Source organism: Anas acuta, chromosome 7 (genome assembly GCF_963932015.1).
Source record: "Anas acuta chromosome 7, bAnaAcu1.1, whole genome shotgun sequence".
NCBI lineage: Eukaryota > Metazoa > Chordata > Aves > Anseriformes > Anatidae > Anas > Anas acuta.
The window spans coordinates 5336349-5356845 of NC_088985.1; the positions used below are offsets into that span (position 1 = coordinate 5336349).

At 36.2% G+C, this 20497-nt stretch overlaps 1 protein-coding gene across 4 annotated transcripts in view; it reads right to left on the reverse strand.

Moving 5' to 3' along the window:
- Window positions 1–1790: 1790 nt before the first annotated feature.
- Window positions 1791–20497, reverse strand: part of MYPN (myopalladin) — a 73092-nt gene continuing 54385 nt past the window's right edge. For all 4 annotated transcript variants that reach the window (XM_068688964.1, XM_068688963.1, XM_068688961.1 and 1 more), the window contains 8 exons: window positions 15523–15744; window positions 14839–14988; window positions 13823–13902; window positions 13137–13263; window positions 11391–11598; window positions 10524–10689; window positions 8531–8664; window positions 1791–6420 (listed from right to left, as the gene is read on the reverse strand). In XM_068688964.1, coding sequence (XP_068545065.1) covers window positions 6251–6420; window positions 8531–8664; window positions 10524–10689; window positions 11391–11598; window positions 13137–13263; window positions 13823–13902; window positions 14839–14988; window positions 15523–15744 — 1257 coding nt within the window. In that variant the 3' untranslated portion in view covers window positions 1791–6250. The remainder of the gene's footprint in view (window positions 6421–8530; window positions 8665–10523; window positions 10690–11390; window positions 11599–13136; window positions 13264–13822; window positions 13903–14838; window positions 14989–15522; window positions 15745–20497) is intronic.

Sequence of the window (20497 nt, forward strand, 5' to 3'; positions counted from 1 at the left end):
GGTAGCATGTTCCCCAAATGTATGTTAGTAACTAAAACTTAGTGATTTATTTGTAACTATTGAGGTTACCAGTGGATATGTATTAGCTAATCTTATAATTTTAATTCATTCCCACTTTTTAAGCTTCTTTTTTCTATCTCCCCATTTATAAGGTGCAGTCCATCTTGTACTATACACATGTATGGGGTAAAGCTCAGTTCTTGACTGGAATTTCTAAATGCAGTACACATTATGAAAAATAAAAACATTGCTAACCTTAGTTATAGTCTTGTAAAGTCAATGACATCACAACTTCTTCCTGAAGCATGAATATTGTTAGATTGTTTAAATATTTAGCTAAGTTTCCAACACTTTGTTAAGCAGAACATCCTTGGTGAAATCTTCATTGAAGTCCCTATTGCAATGTGATTCACTAGGCAAAAATGGCAATTAAACAATTCCTATCATATTTTTAATATTCCAAAATATGCTTCTGCCTTATGATAATGTTTACCCTTGCACTTAGGTTTCCATCTATTTTGACTAAGCAATATGGATGCAGTTTTCTGTAATTTAGGATTTGATTTGTCTAGATTTAACAGATTCAATAAGAATCTTCAAAATAGCTTGTTGTTGCTCTACTTATGTTCAGCTGTTGTATCTCTCTAAAATATCCAGACAGAAAAACAAATGTACTGAAAATAAAGACATGTTTATTCATTGGAGAAACAGTCCTCTGCATAGATGTAACAGACACTGATTTCATCCATTACTTGTGCATTTAAAAAAATAAATGTCCTTCTTTAATTAAATTTCAAGAAGATATTGCTTTAAAAAAAAGCAAAACCCCTGCATAATATTAAAATGTATTTTCTACCAAATAACACATTTTAGTATTTTGAATATTAATATTTTTCTAATTTGCAATTCAGTTTTCATTTCTACAGAATTAATCATGCAAAGTGTATTTTAACTTTCATAGGATCTGGTTAAGATGTCTTCATATGTAACTCCAAAGAATAAAGAGAAGTTCCTATTTGAGTAGCTTCCCACAGTCCACAGTGCATAGGCAGTTTACCAAAATTTCAAAATGTCTTCATTCTTTTTCCATTTCTTAAAAAAAAAGTCGCATGCTGCTAAAGGATTATATAATCCTAAAGAGTCTGTTTCTGAACATAATTTCACACTGATATAAATGGAGAACTCCACTTAAATTCGTAGCACATATGGCCCAAGATTTATTTGTATTATGCAATAAATGGTTCTTTTTATCTATAGTAGACTTGAAATATAATGGCATTAATAAAAGCAGCTTTTACTGCTCGGGGAAATAACATTTTGCAGCTGCTTTAGCTCATGGAGCTGTAGCTGAGCTGAAATGGTCTTAAGAACATTGTCTCTGACCCAACAGATATAGATGTACCTAAAAATCAAGCTATGCAGGAGCAGAGAAACATTGTTAAATGGGAAAACAAAATCAAGAACAACAAATGTAATATAACACATCCTTTTTTTCCCCCTGTTGTTTTCTATGCTAGGGTTATAAGATCCAGCTTCCTTGAAGTGTTCATTTTGCATCTGCTGCTCATTTCAAATACACTCCAAAGTGTGATAATGGACCCTTATACAAAGAATATGCTTAATCATTCAAGTTGAAGACAATTATCAGGAAGAGTGAAATTTAGTGTGGTTTGTGTCCTTGGTTGGCCTTCATTCAATTTTCACTTATTAAGTATTGGATAAACAGCTAAGGGTTGAGAAAGTCTTGTTCCACACTTTCTCAATTATTTGAACACATCGAGGACACACTCTTGTATGCAACTCTGAAGCATTTATTTAAATTCAGGTGAGATGAAGGGAAGTACATTACTAAACAGGCTTTTTTTTTTTCTTTTTCCATTTATATGCATTTAAAATGTCCTTTAAAACTGATATTAACATTTTTATTTCCCATAGAGAATAACTTTGGATCAAAAAAATAAAAAATATCAACTTTAATCAAGAAAAACTTATAAAATAGAATTTTAAGGCTTAAAGTGAACATCTTTGTATTGGAAATAGTAAGGCAATTAACAGTGAATCACTTCTTCAAAATTGAATAATTAAAATTTTTCATTAGATCTTGCTAATCGTTTTGTACGAAGACATTTTCCAGAAACTAACGCTTTTTTACCATTGTAGCGCTAAGAACAGAGTTCTTAGAGGAATTCTCATTCCAGATTTGTATCTTTGCAGTATCTATTGGCAATTGTTTACATATCAAGTAAAAGACTGCAGACTTGGCTTTGTGTATTCTGAAGAGTGCTCTCCTCATGTTAGTGTACGTGAGGCATTCAGAAGGTATGCTCCATGTTCCATATGGAAGCTAATGATAACAATCCAGCTGTTTTAAGGCAAGAAGTCTGTCAGTTCAATGCAGACTGCTCTATGATGCTGCTGAGGACTGGGTCTGTACCAAGGTGGACCAAAATTTTAAAGCGAAAATAATACTTTAGCCTTCTGGAATTACAACACAGAAATTGTAATTTCTGATATGGTTTGAAATATATGGTGCCTCTGGTCATATACAAAACCAGGACTAGAACAGAACAAGAAACTAAATAAACCTACAAGATTCTGAATCAGAAAATGACCTGTTATTGAAAGTTTACAAAAATAAGCATTTCTATATCTCATTGATATAATGTTATGCTTCACATTGTGGTGTTTTACTGGATTTTTGGAAGATAATAGGTAACAATGACTTCAGTAAATGCTCTAACATTGATTTTTGTTGTAGTAGTAGCCTGCCCTGAATAAGAGAATGAAATACCGTGTTAGTGTGAAGTGTGAAATCAGCTATTCAGTTGAATAAAACAATGAAAAGTCAAGCTGTTCAGGAAGAGTGCACAATTGCATAGTCTCTAGTGCATCTTGACACAGTATGATACCTTCATGGCACATGAACTCAAACATCAGATTTTGTGAAAACTCAGTGTTCTCTCTTTTGCTTACACAAGTGATTTTTCCCCTTGGCTTTTCCATCAGTCAACAACATAAGCATCATTTGTGCATCTTCTTTGTGACGAGCACAACAGTATTACTAATTAACAGCATTTACATCCATTCACATCAGCTTCCTTTTCACACTTATTTTATGGGCTCAGTATATGCAGAAGAAAAATGTGCTGTAGGAGTTAATGAGTAAAAATTAATGACTACAGACCATTTGGGACCAGATACTGATTTTGTTTGTCAGATCCACTGAAAGTAATTCTACTGACTTATGCATTACATAGGGAGGTATGGTAGATAAAGTTTTGATCCTTTGGCTAGTAAATACCATCATGAAGATAACATAGTTCAGCTGACAGGTTCTGGTGACCCACTCACTGTAGCCTATTTCTCAATGGGACTTCTGGGGCCTCTTGTTGAATGACTAAGGATTAATCCTTCTTATACAGATTTTTGGGAAAAGTCTTTCAGCAGTAGCTTTTTGTCTTTCCCACCTCCGAAAACAAATGAGTGTACATTTTAAAAAATTGTGTACCATTTAACTTTCAGCTTGTCTGTTCAGGTTATAATGATGTAAGGCAGGAGATACTTCAATGAAATTATTGAAAAAATCTTTTATCTGTGCACATTGTCCTTTGATTTGTACCAAGTTCTTGGGCATGTTGTCTGATGTTATAAAATGTGAGAATCACTGCTAACATCAGTAATATTAACAAGTATGATTCTAGCACTGGTAGCCAGGTATTTGCTAGTAATAAGTACTACTATTCCTTTCTTCTAAACTGTGTAAAGAAATCAGGTATTGAGACTAGTGGAATATATCACAGTGAAAAAGGAGAAGCTTGTGCTTCTTAGTTTCGACTCAGTCAGTAACTTAATCTATACAGGATATTCAGACAGGCAGTGGAAAGTAAAAGAATTTAGGAAGTATAGGATGATTTAGGTTGGAAGGAACCACAGGAAGTCATCTGGTCCAACCCCTTACTTAAAGCCAGGCAAGGGGACCACAGTGGAGTGCTAGACAGGAAAACAGCTCAACTGAGCCTGTACTAGGTGCAAAGCCTGATGAACAATATCCAGTTTTGAATACTTTCGATCAAAATCCACTTTTCAGTTCTGTTGTGAAGTAATGGGAAGACCAGGGCTGTAGATGGAGGTTCAACATTATCTTTTTTGTCTTAATTTCCTCTCTTCCCACTTCCCAACAGCACTGGATTAAGTAAACAAAAACTAAAAACTTCCCTTGTATTATTTTCCCAAGAGAAGCTACTGACATGGGAAAGTTTAAATTTTGGGTTGCCCAAATTTGACTCACTCCAGGTTTAGCTTTTGAATCCCTAAGCCATCCTAGAAACCAACGGATTGGAGGAACAGTGGGTTCTCTCTCCTGGAGACCCACAATTTGTCTTAAATTGGGCATCCCATAACTGATGTCACTTTAATAAGTGTATCACTTTTAATAGCTAGTAGTTTTATTTTGTTTGCCAGGGAGGATATGCAACATCAGCAACAACTGGCATTTCTGCTTTCCCACTGAAGTCACTGTAACTTGTTTTGTCGTTCAGGATAGGAGTGTATCTTAGCTTCCTGGTCTGCTCAGTCTGCGGTGAATCACCTGAGTTTTCTAACAAAGGCACTGAAATTGTAATGGTGGTTTTGTGATATGATTTCCACTCAGACAGGAAGTGGAACACTGCTACAAACTCACTTCCCCCGAACCCTTAGAGAACCAACAGTTAGTGACATCAAAAGTTGGTTTTGTAGGAAACTAAGGGGTGAGAGGCTTTCTCTTTCTCAGTCTCTGGCTATATCTAGTGTTGGTTTGCTCTCAAGATAACTCCTCATTGTTTTCTTTGCATTTGCAATTTTTAAGTTACTCTAAGTATTGAAAAAAATCCAAATAAGATCTAACATGACAGTATCTGTTAAGTTTTCATCTCTGTGACTTTGATCAGGACTTTGTTGTATACGCTTCAGCCATGTTGAAAGCAGGAAGCAAGAACTGCTTGAAAACAATGTCTAAAGAAGAGAGATAGCAATAACTTAAAGGTGCAAGAAATCATCTTAGATATTCCCAGATTCTAAGTGCTGTACAACTATATAGATGCTAAATGAATTTAAATCAGCTGTTGTGTTCTCAGCACCTTCTGTTGCACCTTCATTAAATTGCCTTATTTGCTACTATTACTGGATACAGTAGGGCTTTTTAGCTCTTTGTACATAATTGTTGCTTGAATTCATAATTTTTTGTGTATTAATTGAATTTCCTCTGTCTTCATAGTAGACACCACACTTGTGATTGTTTCCTAAATGATGGTGAAATCATTTAAATCTACCGGATCATAATTCCTTTCAGTTAGTTAAAAAGCAAGCTAGCTGGTAGATTCTTTTCTTTGAGTCACATTAAAAATGAGGAGAAAGAGATTGATATTTGAAAACCCTGAAGATAAAAGTTTGATATAATCTGTGTTTAAAGGCAGAGAATCACTATCAATGTAAAGAAAAAATATGAAGCACATCTGGAAAATACTTTCAGCTATGAGTTCTACAGAACATGCTTCAGACTACAGGAAGTTTAGTTTCCTATGTTAGAGTCCTAGGCACATGTCCTGTACCTTACTTTATGAATTATTACACCATGAGTACACAGTTCATGGAGTACACACACACACACAAATATAAATATATAGGGTACACAGCTGTACCTACATGAAATGCTCTACTTATCTAGTCTTGAGTTCAACAATTCTAAAATTATCTGGCATAATCATATATAAAAATGAGTTACATCTTGTCCCTTTTACTTGTGCTTTGTGTTTTTTTTTGGCTTTTTTTTTTTTTTTAGAATTACATTCAAAGTCATGTTGTTTACCCTCATTCAGGATTGTTGTTACTGTAGCGTTGATGTTTTCACTGGTAGTTTTCCAGCTAAACATCATCGATCCTTAAAATGGCTTGCTACAACACAGTAGCTTTAATTCAAGCAGTAGAAGTGGTATTGGCTTTTAAGTGCTGAAAACTATGTTTACTATGTAATTCTTAGCAAACTACACAGTACTGAATTTATTGCACAACACTCCATACCACAATTATCCTGCAGTAAAATACTATGCAAAAGTCTTGTATATGTTACTTGCAAAATTTGCAGCAGCAGTACACTTAATTACAAACAGGTTGCTTGTAAACCTTGGCATCTTGACTTGTACCTCTTTATTTTTTTTTCCACAGTTCTAGTATTTCTGCAGGTGTAACTGGAGCCATTGTTTGCTTATACTTTTCAAAGTTCTTCACTTTCCACCACCTTTTGGGTTGGGGATGAAAACAGCATAGGGCTTTCAGTAGTTGGGAAGGCAGAAAAAATCTCGAGTCCTTGACCAGTAAGGTTGGCATACCGGCCACCACCAGGTCGAAGCTTTATTGGCTGTGCAATTTGATGGTGCCACTGAGCTGAAGCAACAAAAAAACAGAAGAGACTATGTAAACACCTAATTAAGTTAAAAATGAAACAACAGAAGCCAATGTACACAAATGAAAAGCTGTTTCCAACATCTTTGAAGAGAGCACAGCATTTTGTTTCCCGTTTTAGGGTCTGTTCCTTCAAATATTACCATCCATATAATTTATGAGATGAGTATTTTTATTGCGGTATTGATTCAATTCCATCCCTGTACAATTCAATGGCAACACTTACATGGATTTCAGTCCAAAATTTAATCATTTAATCTTTGGAGCCTTCTCCAAAGCTCTTGCAATTAAAAGACATACTGTAGTGTTAACAGAGATGAACAAACTGAACATAACTCTGATTTTGTACTATTCCACCCTCTAGAGGACTTTTTTCCTTCCTTTTTTTTTTTATAAGTGATTACAGTTCTGATTTTTCTCTACTGTTTACAATTAGTAATGTTTCTGAGATATTTTTTTTAATATACTGAATGAAATATAATCATATTAACGCTTACAGAATCCAAAGTTAAATATTTAATAATTTAGAAGTAAGATGCAACATGTTCCCATATAAAAAAAATACTATTACAATTTTGTGAGAACATTTGGCTATTGCATGATAATTAACAGCTATAATTCTTAAAATATTTTACAAAGGGGAAATGCGTATTATCTTAACCTTTATTTATCCATACAAAAGCTCCAAGTCTGCACTCAAATTTGACAGGCATAGAATCACAGAATGGTTTGGGTTGGAAGGGACCTTTAAAGCTCTTCTAGTGCCAACCTCACTAGTAATTAAAATGAAAAAGTACAAGTTCAGGCTACAATAGTTGGAGAATAGTTTAGTGTGGGAGATATATAATCTCCATATTACACATTGATAAGAAATTTACTATTTATTTATTATCTTTTCATGCTGAATTTTGACCCTGTCTTACTGGAAAATTTTGAAAAAGAGCTTCTTTTTTTTTTTTTTTTTTTTAACAGCCCCCAACATGTTTGCATTTGAGCCATGCTCTTATTACTGTAGTTTTTTCTTTACACATGGAATCACAAATTCAAGACCAAACTTTCACTCCCCACTCATTTGAAATTGCACAAAGAAAAGTGGTTTCTGTCACTCCCTTTGGCGTACAAGACTTGCAGACTCTTTATAAACATTTCTTACTTCCCTTCATTTTCCTGCTTGAAGGTTGCATCCTTCATATGAAAATTTAATGTCCTTCTTGCCACACTTAGACACCTAAGGAATTATTTCTCATTTTGTGTATTCTGTTTTGAATCAGCCCCTCACCAGCCCTGTGTTGAACATTATATTTCTGTTGTCTGTATCACCACCACAAGGTGGCAGAAAACTAACAGAGATGTGTGGGTGACATGTGGTTATCCCTGATATTAAGTGTTTTTTGTTGTTGTTTAAGTGAGAAATACAAGGTTGAAAACTATTTTTTCGTTTTCAGGGTTGGACATAACCCCATAGTTTGTGCCATGTTTTTTTGATTATTTTTGTTATTATTATTATTTTATTATTGCTTAAGTAATCAAAGTATTGTCTCTTCTTTTGGGGGTCTAGATAAATTACCTTAACTAGTACATACATCCTGCATAGATAAGGAGAAATTAAATGACGTGCCATAGTTCCTGAACTAGGCTTGGGCCTTCTGAGTCCTGGACTAACACATTATCATCTCAACTAGCTTGCGTTAGATAGGCAGAGTTTGCATCACACATGCTGCCTGGAAGAAGTGGTCTGTTTTCCTGTGTGTGTGTCAGAGGGAACAGTTAACATTCAATTTGAATATGCATTCATTGTATGTTTACGTGTTTAGGGAGGTGAAAGGCGGAAAACATGAACAGAGAATACTATGCAAAACTCCTCTCTTTTTTTCCTCTTTACCCACCTCTAAACTGGTGTGGGAGAGCCAATCTGGTTGTTTAAAGATATCATTCTGCCTCCTCCTGGTGGCCATATTAAAATGAAATCACGCAGTGACTCTGTAATGTCTTATCCATGGCAAAACTAGCAATTTAAGCACTAAGAACTGAATGAGGGCTGGGACCTGTCAAAGAAAATACTGATTTGGTTTACTGACTAGTTGATACCTACCGTATATGTCAAGTCTAGCAGTACAAGAGACAATACCAGCTTCATTTTTTGCAGACAAGGTATACCAGCCCGCATCAGCTTTCTTGGCAGGCTGAATCAGAAGGCAGACGTACCCGGTTGTATCTTGGTGCATGCTGGGAAAAGAAGTGTTTTTGAGTTAGAATTTCTCAAGAACATGTCAATTTTGAGATTTTACAGTATATACGTTCACTATGAAACAAATACACCATAACTTCTATTCTCAAAGAGGTAGCAGACCAAGACCTTTATACTTAATAGGCTTGCTTTCAGTATGGCCCCAGCCAAATGATCTGAGTTGCTGAAATCTATTCTTGATCCTCTCAGCTGTGCAAAGCCATGGCGTGACACTGTAAGCTGAACTTTTGTTCTGTATGTGTTAATATTGCAGTTGCTTACTGAAGTCCAATGAACTAAACCTGTGCAAAGCTGCTGCAGGTTGTTTTCTTCTGGTTCAGAAGCTGGAGGAATAACATTTGTACAAGCTTGTGGTATTTTTCACAACAGTAATCAGAGCCAGTCAGAAGCTTTCTCATGGCACCCATTTTTTTCAGGCATGAGAAAAAAGCCTGAGTGGCAAAATCATGAAGATTCATTTGGACAACATTGTAAATGAAACCTGTTTCATTGTTCCTTCCTCTTCCTTTGCTTTTCAGCAATCCAAGGCTTTCTGGCCAAAAGTCGCAGGAAAAACTATTTAGTAGTTTATCAGAGAACTGAGGCTCCTCTGTTCTCTAGGCTGTAGCTGGTTGTTTTTATCAACCCAAGCATTTCCCTCACTAAAAAGAAACAAGTGGGAGATGAGCACATCAGAATACTTAGAGTTGCAGGATGTTCTGAAAATTGACATTTTGCTTCCATACGCACTGGAATGAAACATCAAACCACAAAATTTCAGGTTGAGAGGACATTTTGTGCTCCTAAATAAAAAAGGGAACATTCAGCCTTTGCTATCTGCAGTATGTCATTTGCCTTACGCTGGTGACACAGAGATGTAGAAGCTCATGCATGTCCATATCACAATACAGAAAACATCTCTTGGTCTCTTTCCCAGCAGGAAAATAATAGGTAAGATAGGGAAAAGCAAGGAAAATGCTCATTGCACAAATGGATCTCTGTGTAACCAGCTGAAGGCTTGGGTTTATACATTCCTGCAAGGGGCAGGACTTTATCAAGTGAAGTTTCCATTCATAGCAAGTGCTGCTGCTGAGCAAGTTTTCTTTACAGATAGGCTTCAGTGTATGCATGTGAAAATGGTGCTTTTTGAAGTTGATAGCAGAGAGCCAATGACTGCAGCAGATCAATAGTTAGAGCCAAGTAAAGTAAAATATCCCAAATCAGATTTATATCAAAGTATAAACCACAAAACGTGATTTTTTTTTTTTTTTTATTAATCAGAGTCACATACACTATTTCATCAGTTTTTCTTTTTCAAAAAATAAAAAATAGTGTTGTATTTGAGTGGAAGAGCTGAATCCAATCAATGTTGCATTTTTTTAGCAAAGTATTTGCCTGTGCTTGTAACCAGACTTCATCGGCCTCTATATCTGATGTGCTAAGCTCTCTGTTATCCCATGCTCTGGCGTTCAGAACCATCTTCTAACTGTTCTGAGTTTGAACTGTTTGAATTAATCTTTAGTTAGAGCTAAATGGTGGGGGAAAGAAAAAGTTTAAAGAGAGAACAAGCTGCTAAAACACATGAAAAATACCATAACAGTATCTTTTATTATAAGATGTTTATTAGGCCTGTGACCTGAAAGGTTTATCCCTGTTCCCTGAAGCAGTGGCATGTTATTTTCCATGCCTTTATTCTGAACCGCTCTTGTTCACCTGACAGAGAAGCCAGCATTTTAAACCTTTATGTGGAAGAAATAAATAGTTTTAAGAATACCACCTATATTAATTGCACAGGTTTTCAGTGAAACAATTGGTCCAGCTGCAAGAAATTCCTAGTATGGGTATGATGATACAGTACCTCATCCTCTCTCTGTTTGATGGGATGGTTTCATTATCCTTCTTCCAGTAAAATATGGGGGGTGGCATTCCCACAACCCTGCACTCTAATCTGACCGGGTACCCTTCTGGAACACCACAGTTCTGAAGCTTCTCCAAAAACATGGGGGCTTTTTTTACTTCCTTTGCTGGAAAAAGAAGAAGAAGGATTAATACCAACTATTTTTTCCTTGTTTGTCTTTGAACAATAGGGAAGAATGCAAACAAATGGTTCTTGTGATATCAAAATAGATTGTAAATTTTTTATGAGATATTGGAAGGAAAGTGAAATGCCATGATGCAGCCCCATAAGAGAACATACAGCAAATAATATGCATTAAAGAATGCATGCATATATGTATGCATGGGTGTAAACCTACTACCATAGCAGGAAATTAATGCCGGATCAGTGGATTTCAACAGCTTGCATCTTGCAAGGCTTTAATAAAGAACAGTATTCATATTTGTACTTATTTTATTCAAAAATACTTTAAAAAAAATAAATTAAATTGGAACTGGCATCTAGGAGACCTCAGCATATTTTATGAGCTTAAACCCTATGAATTCTGGGGAGAAAATTAAGGATGTAATTTTGCCAAGACAAGAGAAATAGCGTGATGATGATTCAGAATTCTTAAAGGCCTCTGCTAGTAACAGGACTGCACCTCTCAGCTGAGCACCAGCTCCATTTCTCTCCATCAAATGAGTGTTGTAGCCATTGAACTATAACTGCCATCAGTGAATTGACAATTTACTTATACCTGTCTGTAGGAAAACTAAGCAAGATATTTCTGGAGAAATGCATGTAAATAACTACAGCACTCTTGACTAATTTTTCAATTATTCTTACCTACAACAGTCAACTCCAGAGTAAATGAATTTTGTCCTGCTCGATTAGTGGCAAGGCAAGTATAAGTTCCAGCATCATTTTGTGAGAGAGGATCAATGAGCAGAGAGTGAACTCCAGTCTCTCTGACCAGCATCTTGTGGGTGCTGTCTGGTAACACAGGTTTGCCATTCAGAAGCCACGTCAGGTCTGGCGTTGGTAACCCACTCACCTAACAGAGAGTGAAACATCCAGAGGCAGATGTCAAACTGACAACTGGATTTTAGTAAATTCATAGGTAAGCCTTTCTTCAGATATCATCTGAATAATGTCAGCTTCTGGGTTGTTTATTTTACTGATTAGTTCCAAAAATAATCAAAACAGAAAACAAACAAATACCAAGAGAAACAAATTTATGAAATGCTTACATTTATCTTAGTCAGAAAGGACAAAGTTTGATTATATAATCGGATTCACAGAAGGCTTCTAATAATCTGCCAGTTTTCTTTTTTTTAGTGATGATTATAAATCAAAACTACTCAGTTTAACAGACATTTAAAAGTGTTCTATACAAATGACTTTGTATTTCAGAAATTTTGATGAGGAATTATATACTTCTTTGTAGCTGTAAAACTTATATGCTTTATCAGAAGATACATATTCTATAGAAAGGTTATTAGACTATTATACTCTTAAAGATCTTTCCAGTAGATAGAAGTACTTACTCATCTCCAAAATATTCCTTTCCAAACACTATTCTACAAACCAGAGAAAGAGGGAAGTGGAACTTGCCTGAACAAAGAGCTGCTTTCTTCCAGGTTTGTGTAATACCAGACATGCTCTAAGACTTCTCAAGCTCTGCTAGGACAGCACAGCTAAGAATAGTCAAATTCTTTGGCATGCTCCCTAGCAAACTTTATGTTGTAAATTAAGTAGTAATCAATCTTACTCATCTTCAGGGAAGCATTTGCATCTGCTCCAAAGCTTCTACTCTGCTCAGGGTAGGAGACATTCTGGAGCATCGAAGAGGTCAGTGTCAGCACTACCACCTTTCTGTTTGTACTACTGGGACATAGAACAGTTACCGAAATATATCGGAGAATGTGAGTTTCTTAATGCTGTTCAATAACAGGAAACACATTATGCGCGTGCTCCAATTTCTGACAACTCTGTATTTGGGATTTGAATCTATAAATTGGGATTCTTCAGCATGTTAGGGAAGCATAAAATGAGCTAGGCTCTATTCCTTCTTTTTTAGGGAGTTTTAATCTTCAGTGATTCAGACCAATACAATGGATATGCTAGTTTGAACAGAATACAACATGCTAATTCTCTCATGATTTTGAACTGTTATGGATTAAGTTCAAGAATCTGATAGTGCAGCAGGAAGACCTGATGAACTTTTGGAGTTTGGACTGGTAAGGACACTGTGAATGTATTTAGTAATTTGAACAACCCCCTAAGTGAGCCTTCTATTTTTGGGGTTGTGTTCTTTATGTTCTTCATGCCATACAGCATATGTTGTAAAGAAGTCCCCGAATCCACTCAAAGAGAATGACAATAAATATTCATATATGATATTCATATATTGAATGACATATAAATATTCATATTGTCATTCTCAAGGAGAATGACAATAAGCAAAAACTTTTAAAAATGAAGCATTAACCTTTAACAGAAAGCGTTCATGCAAACAATAGAAACATGAAAACACCTACTAATACGTATACACAGATATGAAAAGAGAAGAACAGAGGGAACTGTTAATACCTTACAATCCAATCTACAAAGTCGCCCTTCATGTGCTACCATATCACCTGGAGCCTGTAGAAAATAGGGCCTGAAAAAGCGTTCTTGAACAGCTTCTCTGTCTCCCTCTGGAACCCGGGATCTTGTTCTGCAAGACAAAAATTCCACGTGTATGTTTGGAAGCCAAATTCTTTTACCTTTTTAAATGCTGAGTACAGAAAGAAATTGCAGAAAAGTAGGAACAGATAGTTTGAGCTAAATAAAAGGGTAGAAAGAAATTCACTGATTTACATTGTAATTTACATTGTAATTATCCTATGATTCTATGATTTAATTGCATATTTTCCATTTAGATTATTAAATAAACTATATTAGGTAGTATCATTGGATTCCCAAGCCACCCTTTATTTCTTTTAGCTTTTTTTTTTTTTTTTTGGCTGAATTTCATCACACTAATCCATTCCTTTCCTCTAACTCTACTAAAACAAGTGAAATAATACTTTACATTAAAACTTCCCTGCATCTAAAGATGACTTTCAAAAATGTTACACTCTAGAAGCAACTTGTTGGGAGGTATGTACTGCTGTTATTTCCATTTAATGGTTGAGAACTGAAGTGGAGAGTATGCTGAAGTATAGCTGCCAGTTATTTTGAATGCCTTCAATAAGAAGCATAAGGAGGGTGTGAAGGGTTTGTTTTCCTTTTACCTATGAGGCTGGATTGTTGATATTCGGCCCCGAATAGGGATACTCTGAACCATCAGGTGGCCTGAACAACTGACTCTTCCCTGCAAATCACAATGGAAACAGAATTAGTAGTTGATTAATAGTTCATTTAACTGTAAAGTATAAATATTTAACATCTACAATGCATTAGGATTTGTTTTTGTTATGTAAGTGAACTAAGTGTAACTACATTTTAGAAGCAACTGCTTTTAGTGTTTGGTGGAGTGCAGGTGAGGCAGGCGTTTCTTTGTGTGTCTGGAGCAGTGTTTCTCAAACTCTTCAAGGCTGATGCATTTTGCAAGGCTGTGGCAATGAATTTTTCAGCAGCGCTGTATAAACCGGCTTAGTGTCTGTATAAACCGGCTTAGTGTCTGTCCTTGCTTGCTCATTCCTGCTACTGTGTCTCCACAGGTACTGTCTGCTGCTCGATTTGTATTAGCATAGTTGTTGTTTGTGCTACCACGTGGAAACTGAGTATTTGGCTGAAGTCTAATTCAGAAAAAAAGTGAAAATTTCAACTGGAAAACTTGCCTGATCTAGTTGACTGTACAACTAAACAAACAGCTAAGCTAGCACATGGAGTGAAGAGGAGTGATTAGGGGACAAGACTACTTGCAGATGCACATTTTTTGCAGGCTAGATAAAGAATAATTGTGGTTGTTAATGCTTTCAAATTTGATGTACCTATTGGTTTCCCTTTGCTCTATTCTTCCTGCCTGACATATGATGTCTGCCTTGTCATTATATCTCAAAAGATAGCTGTCTACAACAGGCAGGGTTTCAGTGCAGGGGTTACTAATGTGGAAAGGATATCCTTAATGATTGTGACTGAGGTGAGTAAGAACAGGGGAGTAGTTTCATCATTCTGCATTATATTTCCCTCTCCTATCCTCTGAAGCATCTGATTTTTGATACAGTCACCACATTGACACATATTATACAAAGACAAAAAAAGCTTTTTTTTTTTTTTTTTAATAGAGGAAAATATAACACCTTACTTGTGGGTTTGCAGCCATAATGGTATAGTTTCCATCATCATCATTAGTAGAAGTTTCAATATGTAAAGAACATGTTCCATCTTCCTCTCTGCTCATTTTGAAATGTGAGTTTTTCTTTGAAATCTGCTTGCCATCCTTGAACCAGTATACCTGATCAGAAGAAAGAAGTGACTTACTCTTGCTGTGTAATCAAATAGAAACTATAAATATGTAGGTAAGACACAACAGAAGTTAACAAGTTGCTTGTATAAATTTTAAAATACCATAAAATTTACAGGTGGTTTACAATGTGAAATAGAATGATTCCAGGCTGAGCTGAGAAAACAATATGTCTCCTTTGCACAGCTGAAATTGTCAGCTTCTGTTTTCTTGGGTGTAGAAACTTTAGTGGTTATCTCAGACCAACTCTCATCTTTCTGAGAAGTTAATTATTTTTTGTTTTGTTAGGACTTTCTGTTTTTCTTAGTCAGGTGGTTGAGCTGCAGTCCATACAGTACAGCAAGGCCTGATACATGCTCAACAGCAGGTACTGTTACTTGAACAAGTTGGGGGAAATAATTTGTTTTAAAGCTCTCTCCACAGAATCGTGTTCTTTAGAATGCGACTTGCCAGAGGGCTATATAGGAAATAACAGGTAGTTAATTTTTATTCCTCCACAGCTAACAAACAGTGAGAATGACCTACCTTGGGAACAGGTATTCCAACAATTTTGCAAGTGAATGTGATAGGAGATCCTTCCATTACCCGGAAGTGCTTGAGTCTCTTGTCAAAGATGGGTGCTATATATTTGCCTGTAGGGATTTCCTCATGTTGCACTTCATCATCTGATTCATCCACCGGGGTGCGTTCAAGGCGAAATTCTATTTCGTTCATCAGCCTCTGCTCAAAGCTTGAAATCCTGTATTCCTGCAGAGCGAGAGAGACACGACTCAGAGCCAGATGAGTCATGTTCTATGGTATTTGCAGTCATTTGCACCTTTAGACTAATGCTAAAATGAGTGAAAATAGAAAAACCTGTGCAAACTAGGACTTATTGAAACAGTCTGAATTTGGTCTGCAGGAACAGATTCTCACTGCATAGGAAGTTTGCACAGTTTTAGTAATGAAACTGAATGTTTTCAAAGGCAGCAAAAAAAAAAATAATCCCCAAAAGTGAAACACAAGCGCACTAAAACCCGTAGAATATTAAATAAATGGAAAACCATTATATCCCTGCATAAACGACCATTTCCATATAGTATGATGTTATTACGAGCCTCCTCCATAATGCCCTGATGTCAGGTAGAAGCCTCTTGTTACTTAGCTGAGCACTGTTCTGCATGAGGATGATTTTGTCAAGACCAAGAAACATTTGACCAGATGTTTCCTGATGTAACATGTGAAGCTTCATGCCAACAGCCAGCTTCAGGTTTTGAAACCAAACCTGTATTTATCCTCAGCATGGTAAAGCAATACAGATACACATGAACAGCAGCAGGAATATCTTACTTAAGTAATTAAATTTACTCGTGGAGAATAGAAGTTACTACCATATGCAGGCCTTTAGCAGTAACCGGATTCTTTTGTTTAGACCAGATTTTGTGCAGTTTGTGAGTCCAGAGCTTGCATTCTGGCTTCTGTTGTCTGACCGCTGACATTTCTGAGAGCAGGCTTCTGTTTTCTTCTATTCCCACAGCAAACACGGATTTTCAGAATCTCACCTTATACTGTCAGATATTTCTGTTATGATTTTTTTTCTTTGTTAAAGAAATGATTAAAGAATCATCAAAATTTTCAAATTATGAGAAGTATATCCCTGATTATTTAGCCACTCCATCACACTTGCGATTGTGCTTTTTACCAATAGTTCCCAAGCATTAAGAAGCAAAAGTTGAGAAACATCACAAAATGTTAGCTAAAGAAGTCTTTGAATTCTTCAGGAGTCCATGGAGAGGGAAGTGACCAAAGGTTGAGAGGTTGCAGGGGAGTTATGAGGAGATGGGTTCTAGGGCTCAGCGTGAGAAATGGAAAGGATTAACATGACAGTCACAAAGCCTAAGTAAAAAAGTTCAAAATTGCTGTGGTGGCATAAATGCTCTAATAATATCCATCTTTGGTACTATAATGGTAGATGTTTTTTAACGCTCTCAATCTAAAATCTTTTTTTTAGGGGGGATTGTTTGTTGTAAGATCTGCTCTACTAACATTAGCTATGGTAGGAAAAGCAGATAGTTCAGGGTAGGGAAGAAAGTACTTTATGAAAGAACTGTTTTTGCTGTAAACTGAGCCCTCCTTCCGCTCATCCCTGTTTCTCTGATGCTGCAGGGCTGTTCCTTCCTCCTGTTGCTGGATCCCTCCTTCAAGATACCTTCCTTACCCATAACTCTCTCTCTCCACTCTGACAGGGACAGGCTGTTGCTGATACTCTCTTCAAATATACCACTGCGAGTACAGCTTTGCCAAGAGGGAATTTTTGAGCTTGCACATCTGAAGTGTGCAAGACATGCACCAAAGGGGGAGAGTCGGCCGCTAGATGGAACCGTCCACTTTCCTTGCAGGCTTTTGTTTGCTCTGGGCGCTGGCCTGCAGCTGATGACCAGCAAGCAGCCTTATAAAGTTTCATCCTGTTGAGCTTTTTTTGTTTCTCACAGCATGTCTCAGCAAATGACTTTAATAGATCAAATTCTTTTATCAGTTAAGCCAGTGTAAAACCAGAGATTCTCTGATTTCTAACCAACTAGTGCTTGTAGTGGTTACATTGGTTATAGTGTCCTAAGCGGAAAGTTAAGCAATCAGTCTTTTAGCCTTGATGTTGAAAAAAGGTGTGCATGATTTTAGGAAGAATCAAGTGAAAATCCGGGAGTATCTGCTTTAAGAAATATCCCTGTGACCAAAAGGTACTGCAGTCATATATTGTTTCTAGGATCAGCCATAAATTAAGGAATTCAAACGTAAATGATTTGTGGTGACCGATGGACTGAAGAACATATTTGGAGTTTGTTTTTCCTTCCACTTCTTTGAAATCTTTTAATAGATTCCTTCTTGTTGTTTTAGGTAGTTCTTGACAGCAGAAAGCAAAATCTGTGGCAAAAAATTGCACCTGCTCAGAAAGGATTATCTTGAGTCTCTTGAGTTTTCCAATAGAACCTGACTATACTACATATAATTCTTCTTAGAATTAAATTATTTGCAGTGATTTCACATGTTGTGTGGCCTTTGGAAATGTGGAGGCTAATTTAGGACTAATTAAGCTAGGGGTAATCTCTTCCCCCCTTCCTTTCATTCATTTAATGAATTGTAATGTGATAAAAGGTCAGGACAGTATAGCAAATATGGTACAGATTCTCATTTCTGCCTGTCTAAACATGTTACTGCTTTTTATGTAAGGAACTTTTCAAAAAAAAATGTAATTATTTCTAGATATTTGTCCTATGACAGCATGTTTTAAAGTTAAATGCGCTGCTTTGCATATATGTTTCTCATTTGTCGTACCTGAGCACTTTTTAGCAGTTATTCCCTTTGTGAAGATAAGCCATTTTTCAAGTGTTTATAGGGCAACAGAGCTGATGGACAAAGTAGGTGATGTGACCCACAACTTTGTTACCTCAAAAACTAAATACAGTAAATCCATGACAACTTTATACTCCAGAAGGGGAACTCTGAACTCAGATGAGAAAAAAATGAATGCAATAGTCTAGAAGACTACTAAAAAAGCAGTAGTCTAGAAGACTAAAAATTGGAAGAGGGCTTTTGCAAAAGTCAGTACCTTTTAGTTGTTAAGTGCAACCTAATTAAGAACAAAGGTTGAAAAGGCAGAGGGCCTGTCTTCTCTCATATAGAAAACAATTAAACACGCAAAATCAAGAAGAGAGCAGATCAGTTATTTACTGCCCTGTGAGCCTTACCAACAGTTAACATCATTCTTTTATAGCAGTACACAAATCTGCCACTAGACCATCTTAGTTGTGTATATTTTTAGCTGGATTGAGCTTAATGCATGTTAGAAAATATTGAACTTAGGTTTCCCATGGCCCAGAAGTGTTGCCTGTGTGTTGTGTTTATACTTTCATCTTAGCCCTTTAAATGTGATTAGTGTGCATATATATGTTTATTTAAGTTTACACACAAATCAACAAGATTAAATTAACATTGTTATAAAAATTCTAACACCAACTTTCATAGACTGAAGGTGTTATACCACACTTATGAAAAACAGAAATCTCTGAAATAAGGGGAAATAAATAGCCTTATAGAGAATATAAACTTGGAGATTTTGCTTGATTGGTAGATTTCCTTGTAGGATTAGCAAGAACAGAAAATATTTGTTAATATGGCTTTCTGAAGAACTGTTTTTATCACATAAGCCATAAAACTATTTCTGAATGTAATTACATAAGTGGAGTAGAGCAAAGTGTTTGTGGTTGTGTTTCAGACGAGTATTTCGTAAAGTGTCATACAAAGAACAAGTCAATTTGATTGCTGGGTATGATGTTAAAACTAGGCTGGAGTTCAGCATGCTAAGGAGACTAAGGCAAAGAGTACAAAGGTTCAAGCTCTGTTTCTGGGTCAAAAATGTAGGGGGCCAGCTGCACTTTGGCAACTTTTCTGGAACATGATATTTTTACAGACTAAAAGCCATGGAAATTACCACAATCATAAAGGTTAGAGGAGCTTTAGTTGAGTGTTGATTCTCATATACCATATAAAAACATTATTTTGATCGCCACTCATTGCCAACTCCAGACAAGTTTCCCAGTTTATTCCCAGTGTTAGTGTTGTAACTTCTACTAGGTTGGCTATTTGGCAGTTATTCTAAATCCAGTTAGCAGTTTGTCTAAGAAACTAACATATATTTCATCTCAGTGACTATTTCTAAGCTGTTACACTCCTTGGCTTTAAAGTCTAATCTAGGCTACTCTGACTGAAGTCTTCTGTTTAGTTTGGATTCTTTCTCTCTACCCCCATACCACTCCTCCAGCAATCAGGATAAAAATACAACAGATCCAATGTGCATGCTTTTCTTCATATATCATGTCCCATGCAGAGATAGCAGGGAAGTAACTTATTTCTTGCAAATGAATTATTCTGGGACTCTTACGTAGCACAAGGCCTGAATATCATGCTATCCATATGTAAATACTAAGCCCTTGAAGAGCCTAGGAAGTCAGTTGTGGTACACAATAGATGATGCTCAAAATATAATTCAGCTCAAAGTGACTGAGCAAGAGGAAAACAGAAGAGAAAAGAAATGAAGTTTTTATCTCTAACTTCCACAAACTTAGCTGGAGTGAACGGCTCAGGACCGTGTGCAGCAGCATGAGGAGCTCAGATTTCCTGTCCTAGGCGGTGAGTTCTGCAAGCCAGGATCCTTACCAGAAGAAAACTTATTTGTACTTCGTTGTTTAGATCTAGGTTTTGAGAAGGCATCTGCAAGTGACTGTTCAGTGATTCATTACTATGATTATTGAGAATTTATACCTATTAATACTAAGATCTTCTAACTTGTCTTGGATGGGTTCTTAAATCTCTTTCATTTCTAGTTCAGAGCAAACTTCTATGAGGACTCCTTGGGGTTTAATTCCCATCTGTAGTTCAAAATTATCTACATTTGCTGACTTTGGGATATGATATGAAGTTTGTCTTTGAGCAAGCTTTATGGAGTGGTTGAATTAAGTGTAAT